This window comes from Microcaecilia unicolor, chromosome 3 (assembly GCF_901765095.1).
Source record: "Microcaecilia unicolor chromosome 3, aMicUni1.1, whole genome shotgun sequence".
NCBI classification, from domain to species: domain Eukaryota; kingdom Metazoa; phylum Chordata; class Amphibia; order Gymnophiona; family Siphonopidae; genus Microcaecilia; species Microcaecilia unicolor.
Window position 1 is genome coordinate 354,453,596 of NC_044033.1, and position 27,934 is coordinate 354,481,529.

The 27,934-nt window shown below is 43.6% G+C and overlaps 1 protein-coding gene across 1 annotated transcript in view; it reads left to right on the forward strand.

The window, feature by feature from the left end:
* Positions 1-27,934, forward strand: part of PEX7 (peroxisomal biogenesis factor 7) — a 295,842-nt gene that overhangs the window by 160,955 nt on the left and 106,953 nt on the right. Inside the window, 2 exon segments of the mRNA XM_030198517.1 lie at positions 27,110-27,179; positions 27,182-27,222. Of these exon segments, the coding sequence (XP_030054377.1) occupies positions 27,110-27,179; positions 27,182-27,222 (111 nt within the window).

The window sequence follows — 27,934 nt, forward strand, 5'->3', positions numbered from 1 at the left end:
TTCTTCCCTACCCTCATACTCTCTGTACCCACTTTCACCCCTACTTCACTCACCCAGGCCTCCATCCCACTCAGCCATCGCTCCATCCATCCTCTTCGCCCACTCACACTACATGAACTCTCTTCCTCCCAGGATTCAGCACAGATCACAGTGGAAGGCTGAAGAGCTCTGAAAGCTGTAACTTCTACAGCAGTGGTCCTCAAATCCAGTCCTTGAAGTCTATAGCCCAGCCTGATTTTCAGGATTTCCACATTGAATATGGATCTGTTTGCATGCAATGGAAGGAGTGAATGCAAATAGATCTCATATATATTCATTGTGGAAATCCTGAAAATCAGGCTGGGATGTAGATCTTGAGGACTGGATTTGAGGACCCCAGTTTTACAGGCTACAGGGTTTCAGTAGCTAGTAGGCCCCACCATCTCTTATTTTTCATCAGGTCAAGGAGCATTAGGTTGGGGCACCCCTCATGGGAGCGGTGGCAGACTTGTCAGAAAGAGCCAGTGCATGGGAGAGCAAAGACTTGAGAACCAGAGCCAGGCCAAGCTCCAGACCAACACTATAGCAGCAAGGGCTCAACACCACAGAACAGGCTGACTGATTGATTCAGTGGGAACAAAGGCCAGGCAGAGGCAGGCAATGCAGTGGTCATGGGAGTGATTGAGTATGAGTGCTCATCATTAGAGTTGGAATGGCACTGTAATAACAGTGGGGGTAAATACAGCTACAAGCAGGCTCAGGCAGTTGGCGGGTGGGGGGGGGGGGGGGGGTCGCATGCTGCAAGTTGGTGCCTGGAAAATTAGCTACAGGTGCAAAGGAAGCACAGAATAATTTTTTTTTCATATGTCTTTGCTTTTTCTGCTTATACACCAGCTGCAGCAAATGCCTAATGCCAAAATTCAGCTGCTGCTGGGCCCATTCACACCTTGATCAGATATTATAGTGTCCAATTATTACTTGTAACTGTACATTGTACACAAAGCAGAAAAAACTGGATTGTCTGGTCAAAATCCAACAGTTGATCACCCTAGTGTTAGCCTGTTGGTTCTCATCTGGCTACTCTATGGATTGCAGTATTACTAACTTGGGCTTCCTTTATCTGTGCCAGTGAAGGTGGAGGAAATTATGGAACCAAGATAACACCTAAACTCCCTCCTCCTCCTCCCCACCCCCCAGTGTTTCCTTTCCCTCAGGAGCTATCATTAGGATTAATCATCAGTGGAAAGAAGACGTTATAATACCATAAGCTACCGTTCTCTCTCTGTGCTGTTTCTTTATGATAGGAGTCCATATGTTATAGATGTCAAAGTGATTTTCACCATCTGCTTGATCCCAGTCCTGGGATTGCAATTACATTAATAGAGTACATGAATCATTCCTATAAGGTGGTCTACAGATATCAACAAAGTAATCAAGAGAAATCGTTCAAAGCAACAGTCTGGCTGGTAACAACAGAATTAAACTACAGTATACCATCTCAAATTATGCATGCCTTGAATACCTAATTCACGGCAGTATGGTATCCTCTTCTACAATGATAATAGTTTGTTTCTTTGTATGTTTAATTTTTTTTTTAATTAAAGAATATTGCTGTCAATAAGAACATAAGAATAGCCATATTAGGTCATACCAATGGGCCATCTAGCTTAGTATCCTGTTTCCAACAATGGCCAATCCAGGTCAGTGTAATTGCTAGAGGAGACTGAGGGGCCTTGTTACTAAGCCACAGTAGGCAAATTCTGAAAGGTGCCAAGAGAGAATGAGAAGCTGTCAGGTTGCAGAAGTCTTTTTTGAGCTTAGGGCTGGAGTCACTAATCTCTGGTAATGAGGGAGTATTTAGACAAAAACGAGTAAGATGAACTGGTCCATGAAAAATAAGTGGAAATGTGTATGTACACAAATGGAAGGGATGATAAGGAAGACATAACAGTGTTTAAGGTGTGGCCAAATAAATGTGTTTGAAATGAAATATAGTGGGTGAGATGTAAATCGAGGAAGTGAGAGAAGCCCAAACTGAAGGGGGCCTGAACAGAGTCTAAATGTACATTGAGATCACTTAGGATAATAAGACGAGCTAGATGAAGGCAGTAATGGCTAAGGGTTTGAAAAACCTGATAAGATGACGCATTGAAGGAGGGTAATAGATAAGGAGAAGGTGCAATGTTGGTGAAGTACCAAGTACTTAATTGTAACAATAGATGTTCTGAGGGTGAGGCAAAAGGAAGACTAATCGTTTGTAGGGGAATGTGAGAGAAAAATAGGACTGCTAGACCACGTCCTCATTTTTTAGGTCAGTTGTAATAAAGTTGAGCAAAACCAGGAGGGGAGCCTTGGGTTAAGTAAGAGATATCTGAATCTGAGATCCATTTCAATCATATACAATAAATCTAGTTCATCTTTTAGAATTAGACTCTTGTTTCCCTTTAAGGAATCACTCATTTAGTAAGGCAAGATACAATAGGGTTTGTGTTTTTGCATTTACAAAGAAGATTATAGAAATAGGTGAAATATAAGATAAGTGTCTTACCCGAGAGGCGGATGTGGGAATGGAAAGAGGAGGCCTGTGTCCCCAGTATAGAGGAATTGGATAATGTGATGGCATGAGAATGTGGAAGGCACTGAGCAATGATAGCATTTAAATAAATAATACCAGGGAAAGTTTATTGTAGACAAATTGAGAAGGTTTAGTGAAATATTGTTGTGCACACTCAGTGATCTATACACGACTCAGTAGTCTTCTTCAGAACAAGGTACAGTACATAATATATTCTAGTCACCAAGGGAATAGATTGTATTTTCAGAACCTCAGTCAAACGGTAACGGAATTCAAACATGCGTGGGATAAACATAAAGGAATCCTGTTCAGAAGGAATGGATCCTAAGGAGCTTAGCCGAGATTGGGAGGCGGGACTGGTGGTTGGGAGGTGGGGATGGTGCTGGGCAGACTTATACGGTCTGTGCCAGAGCCGGTGGTGGGAGGCGGGGCTGGTGGTTGGGAGGCGGGGATAGTGCTGGGCAGACTTATACGGTCTGTGCCCTGAAAAGGACAGGTACAAATCAAGGTAAGGTATACACAAAAAGTAGCACATATGAGTTTATCTTGTTGGGCAGACTGGATGGACCGTGCAGGTCTTTTTCTGCCATCATCTACTATGTTACTATGTAAATAACTTCTAAAAGAAATCAATTGGAGATACCAAGTGTGTATAGGGAAAATTAATTAAATGCAAGCTACATCTCAAAAAATTTTAAAAACTCTCCAACTTAGTATTGATAACACTCTTACACTTCACAAGAACTTCCTAGATATTATGCTGCTATATCAATTTGTCCCAGGGGCGTATCTGGAATCCGGCGGTAGGGGGGGCCACAGCCAGAGAGGGGGGGCACATTTTGCCTCCCTCCCCCCCCCCCCCGCCGCCGCCGCCGCCTCTCTCCACCCCCTCCCCGCCGTCAACCCTCCCCCGCTGCTTACTTTTGCTGGCGCCGAGGTCCGACCCGCAATCTCCGTTTTTCGTCTTCCTCCCTGGCCATGCTTCCAGGAAGTAACGCTGCAGTGCTGATTCGTTGAATCCAGTTCGACGTCTGACGTCAGACGCCGAACTGGATTCAACGAATCAGCACTGCAGCGTTACTTCCTGGAAGCATGGCCACGGAGGTAGACGAAAAACGGAGATTGCGGGTCGGACCTCGGCGCCAGCAAAAGTAAGCAGCGGGGGAGGGTTGACGGCGGGGAGGGGGGCCAGGGCGAAATCTGCGGGGGCCCAGGCCCTGTGGCCCCACGCAGATACGCCCCTGATTTGTCCTCTAAAAATTTCTCTTGGTCCCTGTAAGCAGCTAAACCTGTTCATGGGCCACATTCATAAGAACAGCCATACTGAGTCAGACTAATGGTCCATCTAGCCCAGTATCCTGCTTCCAGCAGTGGCCAATTCACAAGTACCTGACAGAAACCCAAATAGTAGCAAAACTCCATGCGATCAATCCCAGGGCAAACAGTGGCAACCCCATTCTGTCTCAATAGCAGACTATGGACTTTTCCTTCAGGAACTTGTCCAAACCTTTTTTAAACCCAGATATGTTAACTGCTGTTACCACATCCTTTGGCAATGAGTTCCAGAGCTTAACTATTCGTTGAGTGAAAAAATATTTCCTCCTATTTGTTTAAAAAGTATTTACATTTAATTTCATTGAGTGTCTTTGTACATTTTGAAAGAGTAAAAAATCGATTAACTTGTACTCGTTCTACACGACTCGGGATTTTGGACTTCAATCATATGTTCCCTCAACCGTCTTTTTTCCAAACCCTGGTCCAGCATCAAACCCCCCCCCCCCCCCCCCCCCCCGTTCACCTACGTGTGTCTGGCATCTGCTTGCCTCCATCCCCCTCCCCCCAGTCCTTCAAATGCTGATGGGTCACAGCAGAGGCAATGTTGAAGGCTTTTCTCTGGCTGGCGGGGCCTTTTCTCTGCTGTGTCCCACCTCTGTGATGTGACTTCCTTTGTGTGAAGCATGGCAGAGGAAAGCCCCGCCAGACAGCAGCCTTCAGCACTGCCTCTTCCATGACCTGCCAGCGTTTGGAAGACCAGTGGGGGGACGGACAAATGGAGATAGGCAGATGTTGGACCCATATGGTGGAGGAGTTCCAATTTCAGACGGCCCTGGGCGTTTTGCTGGGCTGGCTCAATGGTAGCTATGCCTCTGCTCCACTGCAGGCTATCTAAAATGCAGCTTTATAACTTATCTTTCTTTGGCATTGTTATGACTATGTAACCCCTCTTCTCAAATATTTACATTGCCTTCTCATCTGCTTCCATATACAATTGAAGCGCCTGTGGCTCACCTAATGGTGCATTTGCTCTGTAGCTCCTCGTTGCTTATCTCTCCATACACCATTCCTTGTGATTTCTGTTCATCCAGAAATTCACTTTGTCTGTGCCTTTCTCCTCCATTGCTAATTCCTGACTCTGCTTTTTCAGTTATGTTGTGTTTTTTTCCTGGAACAGACTTCCAGAGTCAGTGCATCTTGCTTTTCTGGCCATATTCAAATCCAAAGTGGAAGCTCACCATTTTGAAGTTGGTTTTTACATTCTCCTGCACGTTCTTGTCATGTGTGTGTATGTCTTATTTGTCGTGTGTATGTATGTCAGTTAGATTGTAAGCTCTGTAGAGCAGAGGCTGCCTCTCTTATATGTGCCTCACAGAGCTGTGTATAGCTGGTTATACCTTAGCAATGGCTAGTAATAGTAGTATGTTTTTAGTATAGGAAGACTTTTGAGTGACGTAGTTTTAATAGAATGGGAGCCATGGAGACAGATAGGGCCAAATAGGGTATTATCGTTTCTCACTGTTTCTCAGTCCAGTCCTGGAGACATATCTTACTTGTCTTGATTTTCACAATGAATATGCATGAGATAGATTTCCATACATGGGTCTCTGATGATTGCAAATCTTTCTCATGCATATTTATTTCTAGCATCCTGAAAACCAAATTTGTTAGTGTGCCTCCTAGGACTGGTCGGGACATAGTACTAATAAGCATTGTGAGTAAGCAAGTTTATTATTAAAAAAAATAATAATTCAGGTAATTTTTCCCAGAAAATCTTTTACCAACGTACCGATGTTGTGACACTTAAAAAACATTCTTTAAGTTTCCTCAACACAAAATGGCCAAATCAGCCAATCAAATTCAGCTTTTTCTGGGATAATAGAACTTCTCTTTCAGTGAGACATACAATACAGGCAGACCATAATACTTTTGAGTTGGGTCCTAAGATTCTTTATATTGTTGGTATATGTGAGAAAATAAATAATTGTCTTAATTTTAGTGTGTCTGGCTTATTTCTTGCTCTGCTGCTGCTTCTTTGTGGACTGTCTGTTCCACTGATGTCTTTGTTCTTTCTTTTTATTTTCTACTTTAGTTCTGCTTTTTCTTTTTATCTTTCTACTTTAGTAAATTATCATAAGTTCTTTTCCTTCTCTCTGTCCTCCCTTTATTATACTCTATCACGCTCTACTTTTCACCTTCTCTATCCTTTCCACCTTTCCCCCGTATTCTGTTTCTTTTCCTTCATCCTGTGAGAAGAAGGAGGAGAGTAGCAGGGGAACCAGAAGGAGGCAGAGGAACAGTGCTGGTGACTGGACTGGGAGAAAGGAGGAAAATGGTCAACAGCAGCACTAACACTGAGAGGGAAAGGAAAGAGAACTAAACAGGATTGGGTAGGAGTGATAGGGAGGAAGGCAGGCAGCAATGGAAGGTGGTGAGGGAGGGGGGCTAAATGGGTTGGACAGGAGACGGACAGATAGGAGCAGCATGAGCTTGGCGGGAGCTCAGACTTAAGGCAGCAGCTTAAGTCACATGGATGAGAAGTAGTGTTGAGCTGAAAACAGCAGCAAGAGTTGGGCAGATGAGAGACTGCTTTAGTCCAGAGGTGGCAGAATGGACTGCATGGGCAAGAGAGAGGTAGGGAACCAGCATCTACCATGTGAGTTGTTCATCAAAGAAAGATGATCCCTTCACCATGTAGTCACTGGTCACATCTGACCCAGAGATGGGTTCAAAGACGTCTAATCAGCGATGCCTTGTAAATTGGAGACATAGCTGTGGAAAGACCTGCCACAAGGGCAATTTAAATATATTTTTGATTCCTCTTTTAGATTTCAGGTTACTAAACTCTGGAGTGATCTCCTTTGAAGAATTAGGCAGATTCTTTTTTTCCTTGTCTTTCATCTTGCTCTCGACATTTTAATTTGCTAAACATTAATGAATAGCAGGTGCTCTGTTATATATTGTATATGTTTTGGAAATTCCTGGTGAATGCATTGGTTCTTCTGCGGGTTTGTAAGTCGCTTAGAACCTTTATTGGGTGAATGGGGTGAAAGGTTATAGACTCAGAAGTAGCCTAAGGAAATGCTGCATCACAGAAATGGTGGTGAATTCATGGGACAGCCTCCTCGTGGAGGCAAAAACGATCTGAACTCAAAGTTTGGGACCAGGACTGCCGAAAGGGCAAAATTCCCCAGGCCCGGCCTCCAAGGAGGGGCCTGGGCCCGTGGCCGACAAGCTTCTTCTTGCTGCCTACTTCCGGGTCTGTCCTCCCTGCTCTTGCATGCTGCCCAGGACCCGGATGATTGCATTAGCACGAAATTGGGTTAATTCAGTCATCAGGGTCCTGATTCCCAGCATAGACAGGAGAAGGAGAGGACAGACTTGCCGGACGTGGCTTGCCGGCGCGGTCTCCCCCTTAGAGGCAAAGACAAAAAGGTATGGGAGCGGCGGTGCGAGTGGTGGGGGGGCATGTCTCTCGTCGGCCCTGCTTGGGACAAGTACATAGGATCTCTTAAGGGAGAGTAGATGGCATGGATGGGCAGATTGGATAGGCCATGTGGTCTTTATCTACCTTTATTTTTCTATATTTAATAAATGTAATGAATAGAATAAGTATATCCATATGGAATAATCTCCAAAAATCATTATTATACTTGTGCTTGGTCCTGTTTTGCTCCTCATTTCTCTCCAGGGATTTGTCACTTCCCCCCCCCCCCCCCCATCTTTTGAGATCTTTTGCTGCCTCTTATCCCAGCTTGCTATAATTAGGATTACCATATGTCCAGATTTCCCCAGACATATCCTCCTTTTCAGGCGACTATTGGGGGTCCAGTGTTTTTTTCCAGCCTGCCCATTTGTCCAGGTTTCTGGGCGGTCAGGCTGGCTAATAACTGGATGGCCTTTCCCCCCTCCCCCGAGCCTCAGGTTGCCCTCCCTGAATGTACCTTAATGCGACCTAGTGGGCTAAAGAACCCCACTCTTTCCACTGCCCGTTGCTGCTGGCCTGCTTGCTGCAGCCGCTTCTTCAAAATGGCTGAAGTGTGGGTGCAGGGAGGGAGGGGGACTGGAAAAAAGATTGGTGAGGGATGTACATGGGAGGGAAAAGGGGGAAATATAGCACATGGATAGAAAAGGATGGAGAGGGGGATATGCTGCTCATGGATGGGAGGGAAAGAAAAGGGGTCATGCTGCTCTTTTATGTTTGCATTTTTGGAAATGTTCATCTTTTCTAAATTTGTAATTAGCAGAGTATGGAAGAAAATACATTTCTGTTACTTTTATCAGTATTTTCACTGCTTATAGAATCTGGCTTACTTGGGGGGGGGTCAAGGTGACTGTGCGGCATGGCAGGGGAGAGGCGGCATATTATATTTGTGCCCTCTTTTTTTGTCTCTGCAAATGTGGTAACCTTAGCTATAATCCCTAGACTTTGGTACTAGGGTTACTGGTGCCATAGCAGAAATATATTTTTCTTCTTCTTGTGCAGCGGTCAAGAAGTGCTGCATTATCTTATTTGAAAAGAGCCTCATAGAGGCAACAGATTGAAAGCTTTGAGACAGCTGATTTTTTACAGCAGATATCACGATGCGTATCCTGGTTAGGAGTGGAAGTGATGCTGAGTTGTTAAAGCATAATATATAATGTAAATTGTGGAGGAATTTAAGAAAGGCAGGCTTGCAAATGACAGTATAGTCAAAATGAATTGGTTATGGGTATGAATGTTCAGATAAGACATTAAATTAACTGTATGAGCTTAAGGTTTGTGAAGTGTTCTCATGAGGCTATAAATACTATCAGCTTTAAGCATTACCCTGTCATTAAAATTACTAATTACAATTTTTAGGCTTAGAGTCTTTATTCTGTGCTCAAGTCTGTTTTTTGTTTTCAGAACACACAGGGATTTTTTGTTGTTGTTGCTGCTGTTGTTTTTGACCCAGCAGTTTTCAGCTTGCTGTTTTATATTTCCAAGTTAATCAGAACCAGTTCTGGGATCTGGCACCAGGAGCCTTCATTTGCAACTCCCCAGGAATATTTTTCACTTGTATTCTATCCTGTCTTCCAATATACCTATTTTGGTGATTGCAGTGATGGATCTGGGCAAGAGGCTATGTGCCAAGTCTTCTTCCAGAAGCTTAAAGGCATGAGCTCTGAATATGTCCACCAGATATTGCTGTAGTGTCCACAAGTCCATAGCTGACTTCAGGAGTGGAAGGTGTGATCTGAGGAGCCAACCAGGAACTTTTCATTGATCTAGCAGGCTTCCTTTTTTTTTTTAACTACACTTGCACTATGATAGCTCCACTTTTCCATAATACATGTTTAAAGGCAGGGCTGCTACCAGGCACCTGAATGCCCTGGGTAGTGGCTGTAGTTGGCACACTCCACTGGTTTATAGCTCCTGTTGCTTACCCTCAGATTTGGTAAGGCTTGACTATTCTTTGCCAGTCAGTAATTACATAGATACTTAGGAAGGTGGATGGATGTAGTGCCTGGCTTCCCTCACTTGCTTTCATCACCCGTTCTGCCTATATGGAACATCCCTGTTCAGAGGCGCTGTCTAATTTTATTCATATGTATTCTATTAAATGGACACCAGATCATTATAAATCACTCCAGTTGGTTTGTAGTTTATAAAGGTCTTGCTTTGATATGTCTTAAACTCAAGGATAAATACAATGCGAAATGCTTTGACTGCTTATGCCAAGACTGGCAATCACATCATAGTAACATAGTAACATAGTAGATGACGGCAGAAAAGACCTGCATGGTCCATCCAGTCTGCCCAAGACAAACTCATATGTGTATACCTTACCTTGAATTTGTACCTGTTCTTTTCAGGGCACAGACCATATAAGTCTGCCCAGCAGTATTTCCCGCCTCCCAACCACCAGTCCCGCCTCCCATCACCGGCTCTGGTACAGACCGTATAAGTCTGCCCTCCCCTATCCTCGCCTCCCAACCACCAACCCCTCTTCCCCCCACCTGCTCCGCCACCCAATTTCAGCTAAGTTTCTGAGGATCCATTCCTTCTGCACAGGATTCCTCTATGCATATCCCACGTATGTTTGAACTCCGTTACCGTTTTCATCTCCACCACCTCCCGCGGGAGGGCATTCCAAGCGTCCACCACCCTCTCCGTGAAAAAATACTTCCTGACATCTTTCCTTAGTCTGCCCCCCTTCAATCTCATTTCATGTCCTCTCGTTCTACCACCTTCCCATCTCCGGAAAAGATTCGTTTGCGGATTAAAATAGCCTAAGGTGATTTTATCATTAACGGTTCTTTGAGGAGACGCCAATGATTTTAATTTGACAGAAAGAATAAATCTATTAAATTCTTCTTTCTATGACACACAAAAAGTGGAATGGAGGAGTGGCCTAGTGGTTAGAGCATTGGTCTTGACATCCAGAGGTGGCTGGTTCAAATCCCACTGCTGCTCCTTGTGATCTTGGGCAAGTCACTTAACCCTCCATTGCTTCAGGTACAAACTTAGATTGTGAGCCCTCCTGGGACAGGGAAATACCCAGTGTACCTGAATGTAACTCACCTTGAGCTACTATTGGAAAAAGGTGTGAGTAGAATCTAAATAAATAAACAGCAATCTCTCCTTGAAGACATCATGCACAACCAGCATTGGCTAGAGTTTCAAACTCACACGTCTGATATTGTTCCTACGTGGAGAGTGCTAACATAGGCCAGATTCTCCCTTGGGATCCACATATTGGGCTGTAGGAGAGAATCCCATTTATTATATAGTACTGTTTTACAACTATTATGCTACTGGATGTGATCATTTATGCCATGGAAAAATCACTGTTGCTCGACGCTCAGATCCGGACCAGCAAAATCTGGGCTCTAGCTCTCAGCCCTTTGCAGCAAGTAGAGAACCAATGGCAGCTCTTAAATGTGTAGGGGCTTCTTTTTCAGTAAATGCTTTTCTTTCCTTGCTACAGCATTAGATCTGGAGTGTGGGCATTAAAGGACAGTATGGAGGGCATAGATAGCTGGCCCCACTTTGTATAACACACATTGCATATAGTATTGCCTCCTTTGAATGCTTCCAGCTTCTGGCATATCCCTAGGTGGAATGAGATGGCGAGAGCATTTACTGAGCACTGGATGTGATTTAATCTGAGTGTTGGGAGCAGTAGCAGTGAAGCAACTCTGGCAGTCATATGTGGCAGCTGAGGTAAATAACAGAGTTGGCTGCTGTACCTTACTTACTTAACCCTAGTTCTGTACTTGTATATGTAGAGAGCTAGTCCACTACAAAGAGTTCATATGCATCTCTACCCCTCTTTGGTGCATCTCTACCCTTGTTTGGTGTTCACGTACTTGTGCATCTCTAACCCTCTTTGATGCACTGGCTGCTAGTGCTTCCTTAGTTTATCTTTTAGGGGGTAATGTCTCAAAATGAGTTATTTTTGCATATACCATGGCAGTAATGAACCTCACTCCTAAGCTAGGGTATGTGGAGTATGATCTAGTCTCTCAAATTTACTGCTAACATTCAGTGGACTGCTGGAAGCACCTAGCTCAGATGCCTGTCTGTAGGAGTGTAAGCCCCTAAGTACATAAGTAATGCCACACTGGGAAAAGACCAAGGGTCCATCGAGCCCAGCATCCTGTCCATGACAGCGGCCAATCCAGGCCAAGGGCACCTGGCAAGCTTCCCAAACGTACAAACATTCTATACATGTTATTCCTGGAATTGTGGATTTTTCCCAAGTCCATTTAGTAGCGGTTTATGGACTTGTCCTTTAGGAAACCGTCTAACCCCCTTTTAAACTCCGCCAAGCTAACCGCCTTCACCACATTCTCCAGCAACGAATTCCAGAGTTTAATTACGCGTTGGGTGAAGCAATGCATTTTAGGCCCTGACTGAGCACGTACCCATGCTACAGACTACCAATATGCATTGCTAATGCTCCAGGGAAGCAGGAACTTTGATTATGTTTAAAGCCATTGGGATGAACTGTGTACAAAATTTGCCGTCCTTCCTTGCTAATGCTTATGCCGCAGAAGATACCTGTGAAACAGCCAAAGTTGCTGAGGTGGCATATCAAGGAAAATAAAAAGACAAAAGAATGTGGCAGTCAGGACAAATTTAGGTTTAGGTTGTCCCTCAGTCTGTCGGGAGCCTGAATTCCTAGAAACCCTCCAAAAATAATGCCACAAGACATTTCTGTGGTCACTGAAGTGATAACAGAGTGGCATAACTAATTACCTGAAAGAAGAGGACATTTCTCTGGGTAGGTGAACATTATTTTACTTTGTGCTTTGGTAACTTAAAGATTGGGGTTTAAAAGAGGAATTGTACATTATTGATAAAGACAGAATTTAAAAAAAGCAAATGTTATTCACTATTCTCTATACTATTTTCCCTATAGTTTTAAAACTTGAACTTTCTGCCACGGTATTAACAGCCTCTAGAAAGCATAGTCCTAGTTCAGTCTTGATTTCCACCCACCCACCACTAGCACATCTCTTCATTTATAGTCAATTCTTATAATTAGGATAACAAGAGGACAGTTTTCATTAGAGTTTTAATTACATCTAATTAGTTTGAGAGGCAAACACTAAATAAATTACACATTATACCATATAGTGTTAAGGCTCTTTATATTAATCTAATGTTTCTTAAGAAGCTTTAACTAAACAGCTCTATAAGACCTAAGATGCAGACAGCAGTCCAGCAACCAGAGGGGTGCTATCCCAGTCTTTTGCATGAATGCCACATGTATGATTATCTCCCAGTTGATGAGAAAGTTATATGTGTGTGCTCGATGCAAAGAGCTCCTAGGTCCTCAGAGAATGAGCCCTTTCTCTTGAGGCTAGAGTAGCAGACTTAGAGGAGCTAATGGAGACAGAGAAGTACTTAGAGGAGGCCTACAGGGACATTGTAGAGAAGAACCACCTCTAGTCTAGCAGTCCCTGTGGCTGCTTAGAGGAGATAAGTCTCCTAAAAGGAGAGCATCACCCTGGTGAAGTTGGAAGTAATCCTGTAGCCAGGACCAGCTCACCAGCGGATGCAATATCCTCTCACACTGAGGATTGTCTCCAGGCGCTTCTGCCAGGAGGGAAGGGTTAAGATGGCTGTTGTAACTGATGATTCAATTATTAGACATGTAGATAGCTGGGGTGGCTTGTGAACGTGAGGATCACCTGGTCATTTGCCTGCCTGGTTTGAATGTGGCAGACCTCACGCATCACCTAGATAGGATTTTAGATAATGCTGAGGAGGAGCCGGCTGCCTTGGTACATATGTGTACCAATGACATAGGAACTATGGAGGGAGGTTCTGGAAGCCAAATTCAGGCTCCTAGATAGAAAGCTGAAATCCTGTTCCATGTGCAGGACCCAAGAGGCAAGTAGAGCTCCAAATCTTGTTTGAGACGATGGTGCAGGGATGAGGGATTTAGATTTGTTAGGAATTGGACAACATTCTGGGGAATGGGGAGCCTATTTCAAAAGGATGGTCTCCACCTAAACTGGGATGGAACCAGGCTGCTGGTGCTAACATTTAAAATGGAGATAGGGCAGCTTTTAAACTAAAATGGAGGGGGGGGGGGGGGGGAGCCAACAGTCGCCCAGGAGCACATGGTTCAGTGTGGAGTATCCTTGATGGATACTATTGAAACAGGATGTTTAGGGAATCCTGGTAGACAGGTTTCAATAATGGTGAAAAGAAGCTAGGAATGTTCAATGGAGAACAGAGTAAAGGATGAAATTATCGCCATTAACTTCAAAGCAGCCTGTAGATTCAAGGAAAGAAGACAATTTGAAGTGTCTATATACGAATGCTAAAGCCTTAAAAACTAATACTAGGAGATTTGGAGTATATAGTACTAAATGAAGTAGATATAATAGACATTTCAGAGACCTGGTGGACAGAGGACAATCAATGGGACACTGTGTTTTCAGGGTACAAATTATATCACAATGATAGAGTGGATCAAAGTGGAGGGGGGGTGGGTTGACTATATGTTAAAAAGGGAATTTAGTCAAACAAAATAAACATTCTACAATGAAACAGATAGCAGCGTGGAATCTTTATGGATAGAAATTCTAGGCATGAAGGGAAAGAATATACTGATAGGGCTATGCTACCGTCCACTAGGACAGAATGAAGAGACAGATGAAAACATGTTTACAAAAATTAGGAAAGCTGTAGATTGGGCAACATAATAATAATGGGTGAGGGTAACAGTGTTGGATCCGCAGGGAAACTGATCATAAAATGATCAATTTGAGCTGATATCTGGAGTGAAGTCACTAAGGAAATCTACTGTAGCAGCTTTCATTTTTGAAAGGGTGACTATGACAAAATGAGGAAAATTGTTTAAAAGAAGCTGAAAGGTGGGCCACAAAAGTTAGGGCTTTAAATCAGGCATGGACATGGTTTAAAAATACCACTGTGGAAGCCCAGACTAGATGTATTCTACATATTAACAAAGATGGAAAAAAAAGCAAACAACAGCCATAATGGGTAAAGGTGAGGGGAAAGCGGCTTTTAGAGCTGGGAGAATATCCTTCAAAAATGGAAAAAAGGATCTGAATGAAAAAAAATAAGAAACAACATAAGCACTGTCAAGCCAGATGCAAAGCATTGATAAAGAAGGCTAAAAGAGAATATGAAGAAAAACTTGCTGCAGAGACAGACAAAACTCATAGTAACACTCTTTTCAGATATATCAGAAGCAGGAAGCCTGCGAGGGAAACTGTGGGACTGTTAGATCAGGAAGGAGTAAAAGCAGCACTCAGGGAGGCCAAGGCCATAGTGGAGAGATTGAATGAATTCTTTGCTTTGGTTTTATCGAAGGTGTAAGAGATCTACCTATACCAGAAATGGTTTTCAGGGGTGATGATGCGGAGGAACTGAAAGAATCTTGGTGAACTTGGAAGATGTACTAAGCCAAATTGACAAGTTAAAGAGTGATAAATGACCTCGACTGGATGGTATACACCCCAGGGAGTTGAAAGAACTCAAACATGAAATTGCCGATCTGCTGCTAGTGATCTGTAACCTGTTGTTAAAATCATCCATTGTACCTGAAGACTGGAGGGTGGCCAGTGTAAGTCTGATTTTTAAAATGTGTTCCAGGGATGATCCTTGAAATTACAAACTGGTAAGCCTGACTTCAGTGACAGAGAAAATAGTGGAAACTATTATAAAGAATAATATTATTGAAAACAGAGACAAACATGGTTTAATGGGACAGAGTCGGCATGGGTTCAGCCAAGGGAGGTCTTGCCTCACCAGTTTGCTTCATTTCTTTAAAAATGTGAATAAACACATGGATAAAGGTGAGCCAGTTGATGTAGTGTATCTAGATCTTCAGAAAGCTTTTGACAAAGTACCTCATGAGAGATTCCTGAGAAAATTAAGGAGTCATGGGACAGGGGGCAATGTTCTTCTGGTTATTGGAAGAAAACAGAGGGTAGGGTTAAATGGCCATTTTTCTCAATTGAGAAGGGTGAATAGTAGACTGCCGCAGGGATTTGTACTGGGATCGGTGCTATTTAACATATTTATAAATGATCTGGAAATCGGAACGACGAATCTGCAGATGACAGCAAAAACTATTTAAGTTGTCAAAACCCATGTGGACTGTGAAAATTGCACAAATACCTTAGGGTCCTTTACTAAGGTGCACTGAAAAATGGCCTGCAGTAGTGTAGATGTGTGTTTTGGGCGCGTGCAGAATCATTTTTCAGCGCACCCTCAAAAAAATGCCTTCTGTCATTTTGGGTCTGAGATCTTACCGCCAGCCATCGACCTAGTGGTAAAGTCTCACACGTAACTGGGCAGTATGACCTACGCGTGCCAATGCCACTTGTGCCGCACCTAATATGCGCGTCCAAAAATAAAAATTATTTCTCGGATGCGCGTATCGGACATGTGCCATAAATGAAATAACCGCAAGAGCCACACAGTAAACCGGGCAGTAACTCCATTTTAACACACGTTGGGCCATGCGCAGACGCTTATTTCGGCCTAGTAAAAGGGCCCCTTAGGAACTTGGAAGACTGGGCATCCAAATGGCAGATGAAACTTTGTAGAGAAATGCAAAGTGATACACATTGGGAAGAATAATCCAAATGACAATTATCTGATGCTAGGGTCCACTTTAGGAGTCAGCACTCAAGAAAAAGACCTAGGTGTCATTGTAGACAATATGCTGAAATCTTCTGCCCAGTGTGCAGCGGCAGCCAAAAAGCAAACAGGAAGCTAGGAATAATTTGGAAGAGGGAGGCAAAATAAGACCAAAAATATTATAATGCCTCTATATTGCTCCATGGTGCGATCTCACCTAGAGTTCAGTTCTGTATCTCAACAAAGGTATAGCGGAATTAGAAAAGGTTTAAAGAAGAGCGACTAAAATGATAGAGTGGATGGAACTCACCTCCCCCCATATGAGGAAAAGCTAAAGAGATTAGGGCTCTTCGGTTTGGAAAAGAGACAGCTGAGGGGGGATATGATTGCGGTCTATAAAATCCTGAGTGGTGTGGGGGCGGGTGGAGGTGAATCGATTTTTCACTCATTCAAAAAGTACAAAGACCAGGGGACACTCAATGAATTTGTATGGAAATACTTTTAAAACAGGAGGAAATATTTTTTCACTCAATGAGTAGTTAAGCTCTTGAATCTGTTGCTGGAGGATGTAGTAACGGCGGTTAACATATCTGGGTTTAAAAAAGGTTTGGTAAAATTCCTGGAGGAAAAGTTCATAGTCTGTTATTGAGATGCTTGGGAAGCCATTGCTTGCCCTGGAATTGGTAGCTTGGATGGTGCTACTAATTGGGTTTCTGCCAGGTACTTGTGACCTGGATTGGCCAGTGTTGGAAGCAGGATACTGGGCTATATGGACCATTGGTCTAACCCTGTATGACTGTTTTTATGTTCTTATCTTATCTAGCAGTTTTGAACATCACTGATAACAAAATTGAATATAAGATGGGCATCTCTAGCTGAAACAGAAAGACCCTTGTACCTTGTTCCCTATTTCTACTCATCTCAGCTCATCACATCATATTAGCTGTCTACTCTGAATGGCAATGGAACCGAGATTAAGCACTGCCAGCCATTCCTGCCTGCATCCCGAGAAGGCTACAGCCCTTCTGATCCTGCAGTCTGGAGCCGGGAAATAACAGGTGATACTCATTTTCCTATCCAGAGAAGGAGGTGTTTGATCCATTTATATTCTGGGAATTCCTAGCATTTGTAGGTCTTTTTTTTTTTTTGCTTTGTTCATGTACACAGTTGTTATTTCTTTCTATAAATAAAGTCCTTGTTATTGTTCTATCTCTTCATGTAGTTAGTTTATTTGGATAAAAGGTAGACTTCAGAATCGCCTATTTGGAAATGTGATATAATAATAACCATAATAAATCCAGAGCGCATAATAGCGTTTATATGTCTCTACCTACATTACTAGGAGGTGGCGTGATCATTATCCTTTCTCTTATGTGTTCTGTTATTATTGTCTTCTGGTAATTATTATTGTTATACATCAGTCCGCCAACCTCTGTCTTTGGTTTAGATCAAATGCTTATTGTGAATATGTGTATGTCAAATATGTATATCAAAGATATTTTGTGTACTACACCATGATGGCTCCTGAATGTGTGTAGTTTATCAAATTACCTAAAAATAAAATAAATAAGCTTACAATATGCTAAAGAGAGCTTCCCTCTGGAGTTCATAAGATGTAACATGTAGCATGTATATGTAACTTGTATGCTTGAAAATTCCTTTTTATCAGGCTTGTGGCATCCGAAATGATGGGAAATATTGCTGTATCCTTCTGCCACATTTTGTTGTTCTTGGACTGCTATTTTCTTTCTCTACATGATTCAAAGAGTCATAGTTTGGGACTGACGCTTGCATGATCAATGCCATTCTGGTGTTTTTCTCTTTCACCACTATGTCCGATTTTTTTGCATCCAGCTTTTAATGGTCAGAATGTGGATGTCCCATGTGATCATAACCTCTTCATTTTCCATAATTATTTTAGGATCTTCACTCCAGTGCTTTTCTGGTACAGCAATGTTATAATGTTTACAAAATTTCCAATAGATGAGCTGTGCTAGCCTTGTGTCTTTAGTGTATAGAAATTTTCTGGCCTTCAAACTTTGGGCACTAAAAACATGTGTAAACCCTAAGGGAGAGATAAATATGCGGGAAACAAAAAAGGAAAGTCAATCCCATAAAAATTGCTGCCACTCGACAGATGCCAATGGACCTGTAAATAATGCAATGCAATACAATAGTTTTTTTTTAAAAAGAATATATATTTTAAAATAATATATAAAAGTAAATAAGGGAGAATTCAGTAGTAGGCTAGAACCAATAACCGAGCTAGATCTCAGAAATGTTGACAGATTCATCTCATTTAATGTGCTCTGTACATCATTAGATTCCTTAATATTTTGTTGCCAAACTTTTTAAAATAATATTCTTTATTTCTATACCATTTCTTTAAACCAACAGGTCCTCCATAGTCCTCAAATATCAGCAATGTATCTCTTTTCAAAGTGTCCTCAGCATGGCGGTGCCATGCCTAAAAATATAGAAACTTCCGTTGAGCGTAATGACATCACTGAATTTCACCCTAATCTAATATAATAAAACGCACCGTGAACGTTCTGAAGACAACGTTCTGAAGCCACTCAAACACTCCCTGTAGGGTTCGTGGATTCATGGTGTGAAGCCAGCCAGGCTGCCAGCCGTCTCTGCCCCGCCCTCGCGTCAAACGTCATGACGTCGAGGGCAAACGTCATGACGTCGAGGGCGGAAAAAAAAAAACCAAAGCGCAGCGTCAGGGAAGGAGGCGGCGCTCCCGACGTCTCTAGCCTTCCCTTCACTGTGTTCCGCCTTCTTCTGACGTCAAGGATGACATCAGAAGAAGGCGGAACAAAGCGAAGGGAAGGCTAGACGTCGGGAGCGCCACCTCCTTCCCTGACGCTGCGCTGCCAGAACCGCCACCGAGGTAAATTTAAAAAGAAAAAAAAAAAAGGGATGTTGGGGGGAGAGAAGAGGGTGGGCAGTAAAGTTGAACAATGGGAGCTGGAGGGCAGGGGAGAAACGACAGCATGGATGCGAAGGGGGGGGGGCATGGATGCGAAGGGGGGGGGGGGAGAAGAGGGCGGGCCAGGCTGGGACATGGGAGAGAGAGGAGCATGGATGTGAGGGGGGGGCATGGAAGGGAGAGAGGGGAATTGCTGGAAAAGGATGAATGGAGGGGGCAGGGGACAGAGGAGCATGGATGGGCATGGATTGGGATGGCAGGGCTCAGGGAGAGAGGGGAATTGCTGGAAAGGGATGAATGGAGGGGGCAGGGGACAGAGGAGCATGGATGGGCATGGATTGGGAGGGCAGGGCTCAGGGAGAGAGGGGAATTGCTGGAAAGGGATGAATGGAGGGGGCAGGGGACAGAGGAGCATGGATGGGCATGGATTGGGAGGGCAGGGCTCAGGGAGAGAGGGGAATTGCTGGATAGGGATGAATGGAGGGGACAGATGGGCATGGATGGATATGGATTGCAGGACAGGGCTCAGGGAGAGAGGGGAATTGCTGGATAGGGATGAATGGAGGGGGCAGGTGACAGGAGCATGGATGATCATGGATTGGGAGGGCAGGGGGAGAGAGGGGAATTGCTGGATAGGGATGAATGGAGGGGACAGATGGGCATGGATGGATATGGATTGCAGGGCAGGGCTCAGGGAGAGAGGGGAATTGCTGGATAGGGATGAATGGAGGGGGGCAGGTGACAGAGGAGCATGGATGGGCATGGATTGGGAGGGCAGGGCTCAGGGAGAGAGGGGAATTGCTGGAAAAGGATGAATGGAGGGGGCAGGGGACAGATGGGCATGGATTGGGAGGGCAAGGCTCACACTCTCTCTCTCATATACAATGTCTTTCTGACTCTCACTCTCACACACTCTGTCTCACACTGTATCACATTCACTCTCTATGTGCCACACAGTCACTCACACACTCGCTTGGTCTCATACACTCACTCTCACAGAGAATCTGTGTCTCACACACACACTCTCTCTCTCTCTCTCTCACACACACACACACACACACACACACACACACAGCACACACACACACACACACACACCACACACCACACATACACAACACACACACACACACACACACACACACACACACACTCTCTCACACTGTGTCCTACACAGTACACACTTGCACACATTCTCATTCTCACACACACACTCTCTCACAAACACACTCACACCCAGACTCACTCTCTCGCTCACACACACACACTCACACTTTCACTCTGACTCTCACACAGTCCCATCTCACATACACTCTCCCAAACATACACACTCCGAGGAAAACCTTGCTAGCGCCCGTTGCATTTGTGTCAGAAACGGGCCTTTTTTTACTAGTTTATAAATAAATTACAAAGTACCATTCCACTCAATAAAATCGGTTAAAATCCCAGAGAAGAGACAGAACTCACTTCAAATATCCAATACTGTTCTCGCAAAGCTAAATAAGCTTCCGGTGTCCCTGAAATGTTGAGAGATCCGTTCTATGATGAACCACTTCATATCAGTGGAATTATGCTTGTGCTTAATACAGTGTGTCACCATTGGAGCAGTTAATAGTTTTGTCTTTAATCTACATGGATGTTCATTCAGTCTATGTCTAATTGTCCTAGTGGTACGCCCTACGTAATGTTTCAAACAGGGACAAATTATGACATAGACAACAATTGCAGAAGAACAGATGGACATTTTTTATTTTTCTGGCACTCAGTCTCTTTAGGGACCTGTTGGTTTAAAGAAATATAAAATATGTATAGAAATAAAGAATATTATTTAAAAAGTTTGGCGAAGGAAATATTAAGGAGTCTAATGATTTAGAGAGGCACTTTAAGTAAGCTGAATCTGTTGGTGTTTCTCACTGAGATCTAGCTCTGCTGTTGGTTCAACCTGTCTGAATTCTCCTTATCTCCTTTTATATATTAAACGCCCCTACCCCCCAAAAAACATATTGGATTGAATTATTTGGCAGGTCCCTTGGTGTCTGCAAGTTGCAATGAGTTTTTTTAATGGGATTGATTTCCTTTTTTGTTTCAAAACTTTGCACGCAGCTGCAAGATGAGTGGCTGTTTTTAGTTCTTTCTTATAGAATCTACAGATGTCTGTTGCACCAATATTCAGAGTCTGTCGGCAGCGCACATTGCGGGTCAAGACAATGTTCAAGTGGATTTTCTCAGCCGGACTCTTTTGGACGCAGCAGAATGGATGCTGTCGGACTCGGCTTTTTGGCTGATCTGTCAACGTTGGAGAAGACCAGTAATGGATTTCATGGCAGTTCCCTAGTTCTTCAGTCACAAATGGCAGCCAGAATCCGCAGGATTGGACGCTGTTCTCCAGCCATGGCCGGAACAACAGCTACTGTATGTTTTTCCTCCGCGGCCTCTGATAGGGAGAGTTCTTTGCCGCATAGGGCGGCATCGGGGGCCGGTCATTCTAGTGGCCCCAGACTGGCCCCGTCGGCTGTGGTATGCGGATCTCGTTCGAGCACTCTCAGAGTCACCATTGAGCAACTTCCGGTGACTCCCGATCTGCTGCATCAAGAGCCGGTTCAGATGGAAAATCCCTCCCACTTTGGTGATCAATTACGGCCTGGCTATTGGAGGGGGCAGCAGCTGAGGAAGAAGGGATTTTCAGGGACCAGTCATTGCCACTCTTTTGGGGGGCACGGAAGCAGTCTACTTCAGCAGCGTACGCGCAAGTGTGGAAAGCTTCCTTGTGTGGTGTGCTTTTGCGTGCTGAATCGCCTTTTTGGTTGGACATTCCGGTTATTCTGGAGTTCCTTCAGGATGATCTTCAAAAGGGATTGGCATATAATTTCCCTTTGAGTGCAGGTGGCCGCGCTAGCTTGTTTTAGGGGCCAACGTCGCAGCTCCATTGTGGTCCGTTTCCTAGGGGGGGGCTCTTCCGTGGCATGCCGTGCCCAGCATGGCAGTGTTGAATGTGGGTACCATTTGAGCCGTTGAATAAGGTTTCTGAGAAGGATCTAACACTTAAGACAGGGTTTTTGTGGGCCATTGATGGGGGCTTCGGCAAGGAGGATTTCTGAAATTCAGGCTTTGTCTTCCAGAGATCTTTTTTTGCAGTTTTCTGAAGCAGGGATGTCGATTCGGATGGTGCCGTCGTTTCTAACTAAAGTGGTTTTGGCTTTCCACAGCAATCAGGCGGTTTATCTTCCGTCTTTTCGAAGAGAGGATTATCCGGCGGAGTTTGCCTCGCTACGTTTCCTGGTCCTAGTTTGGTTTTGTAGTAGGACCTTTTGGTTTGTCTTATTGCATATTTGTATTTTCTGTGTATTTGTTTCCAAGCATGAAGTGTGATTTCGTCTTTTGCATTTTTCCATGCTCGTTCTAGTGTTCTGGTTTGTGTTTTGAGTTTGAGATGGAAAACATGCAAATGCTTATAAAGCAACTCTTTACTATGCAAATTCTATAACATTATTTGTGGTGAACAAAAGCTGGAGTTATTTTTCCATCCCAGTAACATAGGGCCTCAAAGCATGGCCAAATACTCCTGGTCTGCATCTTAAAAGGGCCGCAGTGCTGTCCTTCCACCACTTGAGCTAAGCCTGTATCCTACCCCCAATAAGACCCCCCTCCCCAAATCAATTCCTCATCCATTCAAAGCACTCCCCACATAACCCTGGATGCCTGGTGGAATAGAGCTCTTGTGTAAGAACAATCCTGGCAGTAGTCTTGCAAGTACTATCTCTAGGGAAATTGTTCTGGAGGGTGGGGGGACTTGTTATTGGTGGAGGTTGTTGTTAAGGGTGCTGAGATCAGGGTAGGGGTACAGGTGCTAGTCAGGGGTGTGGGGACAGCACTGCAGCCCCTTTTAGATGTGGCTGGGGAGCATCAGGCTGCGCTTTGAGGCCCAGTGTTCCTGGGCTTGATGGACTAACTGCATTCGAGTGGCTCATGGTTGGTGACACCTGTAGTAAATCAAGCTCACTTTTTACCCGCGCCTTGATAACTCCTCTCCCCACCCTAAAATTTACTGTCTGAATGCTATCAAAGCAGAATACATTCAGTTACAGTAGGTATTTTCTGTCCCTTGAAACCTCACAATCTTGAGTTTGTATCTGGGACAATTGAGAGTTAAGTGACTTGCCCAAGGTCACAAGGAGCTGTAGTGGGATTTTAACTGGGCTTTCTGGTTTTCAGCTTGCCGAGGCTACTACTCCACTCATTGTAAAATATGGACACAGGCCAAGGACCACAACAGGTGGCCACACATCAGATATGGTCTACCAAGTATCAGTTTGGTTGGGGCCCTGTGATTGATCCAGCAGCAGAATGCTGACGTGACACGATAGACCCAGTTTTAAATTTTTAGGTGACACCTTTAGAATCTAGGGTTTCCCCTATCTATCATGATCATGTTATTAATTTGTTGTCATATCTTTGACATTCTCAACAGACATTTTTAGATAAGAGCCTCTCTTTGTCCCTATGGTTTTTCATGATCTATTCAAGAGTTGTTTGAATTTAGGTGCATAAATTTAGAAACTTGCAGGTGAAGTTATGCTTTTTCAGATATCAACTGGCTATTTTTGTGGGCATTCTGGGGTGGAGTTGGCACTTAGCCAGTTATTAACTGGCTATGATAACTGCATAATAGGTCTGCATAAAACGCAATCCTACTTTATGCGGTTCTTCATAGCTGGGTTAAGTGCTGAATTGTACTTAGGCCTACTATGTTTTTTTGCCAGCTCTGTATACCTGAAATTCAATGCTGGAGTGTGGACATGGGCCTGGCATTGAATTTTCAGGTGTAACACCAGCGCAGCAAAATGCTGATCACTGCCGGCTGAATATCTGGCCCTTGATTAGTAAATATTGGCTCTCTAATATAGCTGGGATTGTTGCCTCAACCACTGGGACATATTGTTCATACATCTTGTTTACCCAGCCTGGTCCTGTATAAGCATATACAAGAAGCACTAATTTAAGGAACAGATTGGAACAACTGTGTATTGCCAGTATGGCAGAAGAGATTCAGATTCTTTTAATCAAGGCCATTGGGCCTGTGGGAATTGGTATGTATTATGATTTTAGCAGTGGAATGTGACATCTGAGTTATTATCTAGGGTAATAAAAAAAAAAGATATTCCTTTTCGATTCTCCACCAATTGTGTTGTATCATGTCTTATATATAGGTTTGATATACCACTAAATAGCAGTGCAAAACAAAGTGGTTTACAGTATAAATATACACATAATCAATATAAAATAGAAACAGAACTCCTTTAATAATTAGGAAGGAGACACCCAATCTCACAAGAAACAACCCACAAAAACTGCCCCCGTCTCCTCATAGGTCAAAGCAGAAATTATGTGTAGTTGAAAGAATCTTGAAAAAAATAAGATTTAAATAAAGAACAAAAAAGGTGCTATAAGACTTTTCAAGTGTGATAGGATGTGTAAAGAATTTCACAAAGCTGGAGCCAGAAAAATAGAATGTACTTTTGCCTTGTCAATTTCCATCTTACACAGATGGGTTAGGTAGAGACTGCTAACCTATTATCATTTAGGGGATGCGGAGCGTTCATGGCTGCCAGTATAAGGAATATTAATTGCCCTGTTTACTAAGCTGCGCTGTAGGGCACGTAAGCTTTATAGCGCACACTAATGCTGTAGACACTCATAGGAGTATAATGGGTTCCTCTATCAAGTGCACACTAAAAAGTTAACGTGCCTACAACACAGCTTAGTAAAACGGGCCCAAAGTGTGTTGATATGGAGGCACTTTCCATATAGAACCTCGTGGGTTAAAGTCTATATATTCAATATTGATCTATATATTCAATTGGAAGTTAACCATTTCAAAAGTGGGATAACAAGATCTTTGCGTTCACGTGACCAGTATTCTTGCAGCAGTGGTTTGTAATGTCTGTAATCTCTTCAAGTTAAATTTGGTTATACCTGCAGAAACAATGTTAAAATAAGCATAGCAAGTATTAATAAATGCAAAAAAGAGTATGTGTAGGGTGCCAGTTTCTAAATAGTTACAAACTGATTGTAAAACCATCATAGATCAAGAAAATCTGGTTTTAAATGTGGCAGAAAATCTGAGGAAAAAAGTGAAGCTCTGAATCCAATATGACACCCAGATATTTGAATGAGGGACAGTAAAAGTAAGTCTGTCAAAGGGAAATGACCCATGGGGGCGGGGGGGCGGTGAAACCATTCTGTTAACCAACAGCCAACAGTCCTTCCAGGATTTAACAGTAATGCCCTGATGCTCAAAAGCAAATGCCGTTAGCGCTGGACTAGCACCCCATTTGCTACTGCAGAACGCTGAGAGCCAATGAACACGTGAAGACAACAAGCCCACCTGCTCCCAGCGCAATGACAGCAAATGCATACTAATCAGCTCTCTTTCTGTTCCTTTCCTGTTTAACATATTTATAATTATATGGAAATCGGAACAAGTGAGGGGGTGATTAAATTTGCAGATGACACAAAACTATTCAAGGTTGTTAAAACATGTGCGGACTGTGACATATTGCAAGGTTGCAGGAGGAGCTTTGGTACTTGACGACCTCAGCCTCAGGACGTTGCTACAATCACATAGACCAAGAATTAGGGGGGTGTGGAGGAGTGGCCTAGTGGTTAGGGTGGTGTGACTTGGTCCTGAGGAACTGGAGTAGTACGCAATTCCTCCACTTCAGGCGCAGCTCCTTGGGACTCTGGACAAGTCACTAAACCTCCATTGCTTCCGATGTGAAGCCACTTTGGAGCCTGCGATTAGTGGGAAAGCGCAGGGTAACAAATGTAACAAAAAAAAATGTGGGCTGACTTTTAACAGAAACAATCTACAAAGCCTTTGCAAAGTAAGAAGGCTCAGGCATGAAAAGCTTTGTACTGGTTCTGTTTGAGAAGGAAGGAGGAACGACCTCCTCCTCCCAAAAAAGGGATATGCTTAATTTAAAAAGTTATTCTGTGCGACACTGGAGCATTTTTAAGTGTAATCAAGATTTAATTAGGTTTCTAGTTCTAGCTCATTATTGTACTGCAGAGGTAATATCACAGCAGAAAATTCTTCACAACCACCAAACCAACCTATCAGGCGATTTTTCGAAAGAGAAGGACGTCCATCTTTCGAAACAAATTGGAAGATGGGCGTCCTTCTCACAGGTTGCCCAAATCAGCATAATCGAAAGCCTATTTTGGGCATCCCCAACTGCTTTCCGTCGCGGGGATGACCAAGTTCACAGGGGCATATTGGAGGCGTAGTGAAGGCGGGACTTGGTTGTGCCTAACATATGAGCGTCCTTGACCCATAATGGAAAAAAAGGACGTCCCTGACGAGCACTTGGACGACTTTACCTGGTACTGTTTTCTTACGACCAAGCCACAAAAAGGTGCCCGAACTGACCAGATGACCACCGGAGAGAATCGGGGATCACTTCCCCTTACTCCCCCAGAGGTCACCCTCAAAAAACATCTTTAAAAATATTTTGTGCCAGCCTCTATGCCAGCCTCAAATGTCATACTCAGGTCCATGACAGCAGTATGCAGGGCCCTGGAGCAGTTTTAGTAGGTGCAGTGCACTTCAGGCAGGCGGACCCAGGCCATGCCCCCCTGTTACACTTGTGGTGGTAAATGTGTGCCCTTCAAACCCACCAGAAACCCACTGTACCCACATCTAGGCACCCCCCTTCACCCGTAAGGGCTATGGTAGTGGTGTACAGTTGTGGGTAGTGGGTTTGGTGGGGGGGGGGGGGGGTTGGGGGGCTCAGCCACACACAGTAAGGGAGCTATGTACCTGGGAGCAATTTATGAAGTCCACTGCAGTGCCCCCTATGGGGCCCGGTTGGTGTCCTGGATGTCAGGGGGACCAGTGCACTACGAATGCTGGCTCCTCCCACGACCAAAAGGGCTGTGCCATTTGTCGTTTCTGAGATGGGCGTCCTTGGTTTCCATTATAGCCGAAACTCAGAAACGACCAAGTCTAGAGACGACCATCTGTATGGACGACCTAATGCCAATATTTGGGCATCCCCGACCGTATTATCGAATTGAAAGATGGACATCCATCTTGTTTCGATAATACGGGTTTCTCTGCCCCTCCACCGGGACGTTTTGCGAGGATGTCCTCAGCAAAACTTGGGTATCCTTTCGATTATGCCCCTCAAAGTCAACTAGATGAGAATACAAGGAAAAACTACTTGTGTTTTGTCTTTCTGGCTTGCAGAACTTGTTGGTGACTGTTGCAGTTGACTGCAGTTTGAAAGGCTGGGACCTGAGAAATGTACGGCAGCCTGTCTTGACCTTATGGCCATGCTTATGGCTATCAGGAGAGTAAAAGTAGGTATATTTTTGTTTATTTTTATCCATGTCTATTATTTTACCATGAACTGTACATTTAGGTGCTATTCAGAACTCTTATAACCGACACAGTCCTTTGGTACTACTTCCCTATTCTAGACCAGGTGTTCTCAATTCAGACCTTGGAATACAATAACCAGTCTAATTTTCAATATATCCACAATGACTATGTATGAGATAAACTTGTATGTTTATTACATCATTAGCTATAACCACCTTTCAGAAAATTAAAGTGGTTTACATCCAGCAATAAATAAAAATAGCTACAAATATATTACAATTAATCAATCTGTGCAAAAAAAAAATTAAGATACAAATATAAGCCAAATATAAACAAAGCATATATTAACAACAAAACAAAACCAAATAAAACAGTAGCCTTGTTTCTGGTCCATCAGTTTTCCCCCAATAACCCATCAGTCGAATCCAGACCCCTACAATTCAAATACCTTAATGAAGCAATAAGTTTTGAGCCCCACTTCAAATTTGTTGAAACTTAATTCATCTCCCTAGAATATTGGGGTAAGGTGTTCTAAAGTGCTGGAGCAAGATAAAAGAAAGCAAATTCTCGTGTAACATCTAATCTGGTCATGTTAGGAGACAGAAGTTTTAAATTGATTTTATGTCAATGACTGTAGTGTCCCATGAGGTGTGTAAAGGGATACATAGATCATTCAAATAACAAGGAGAG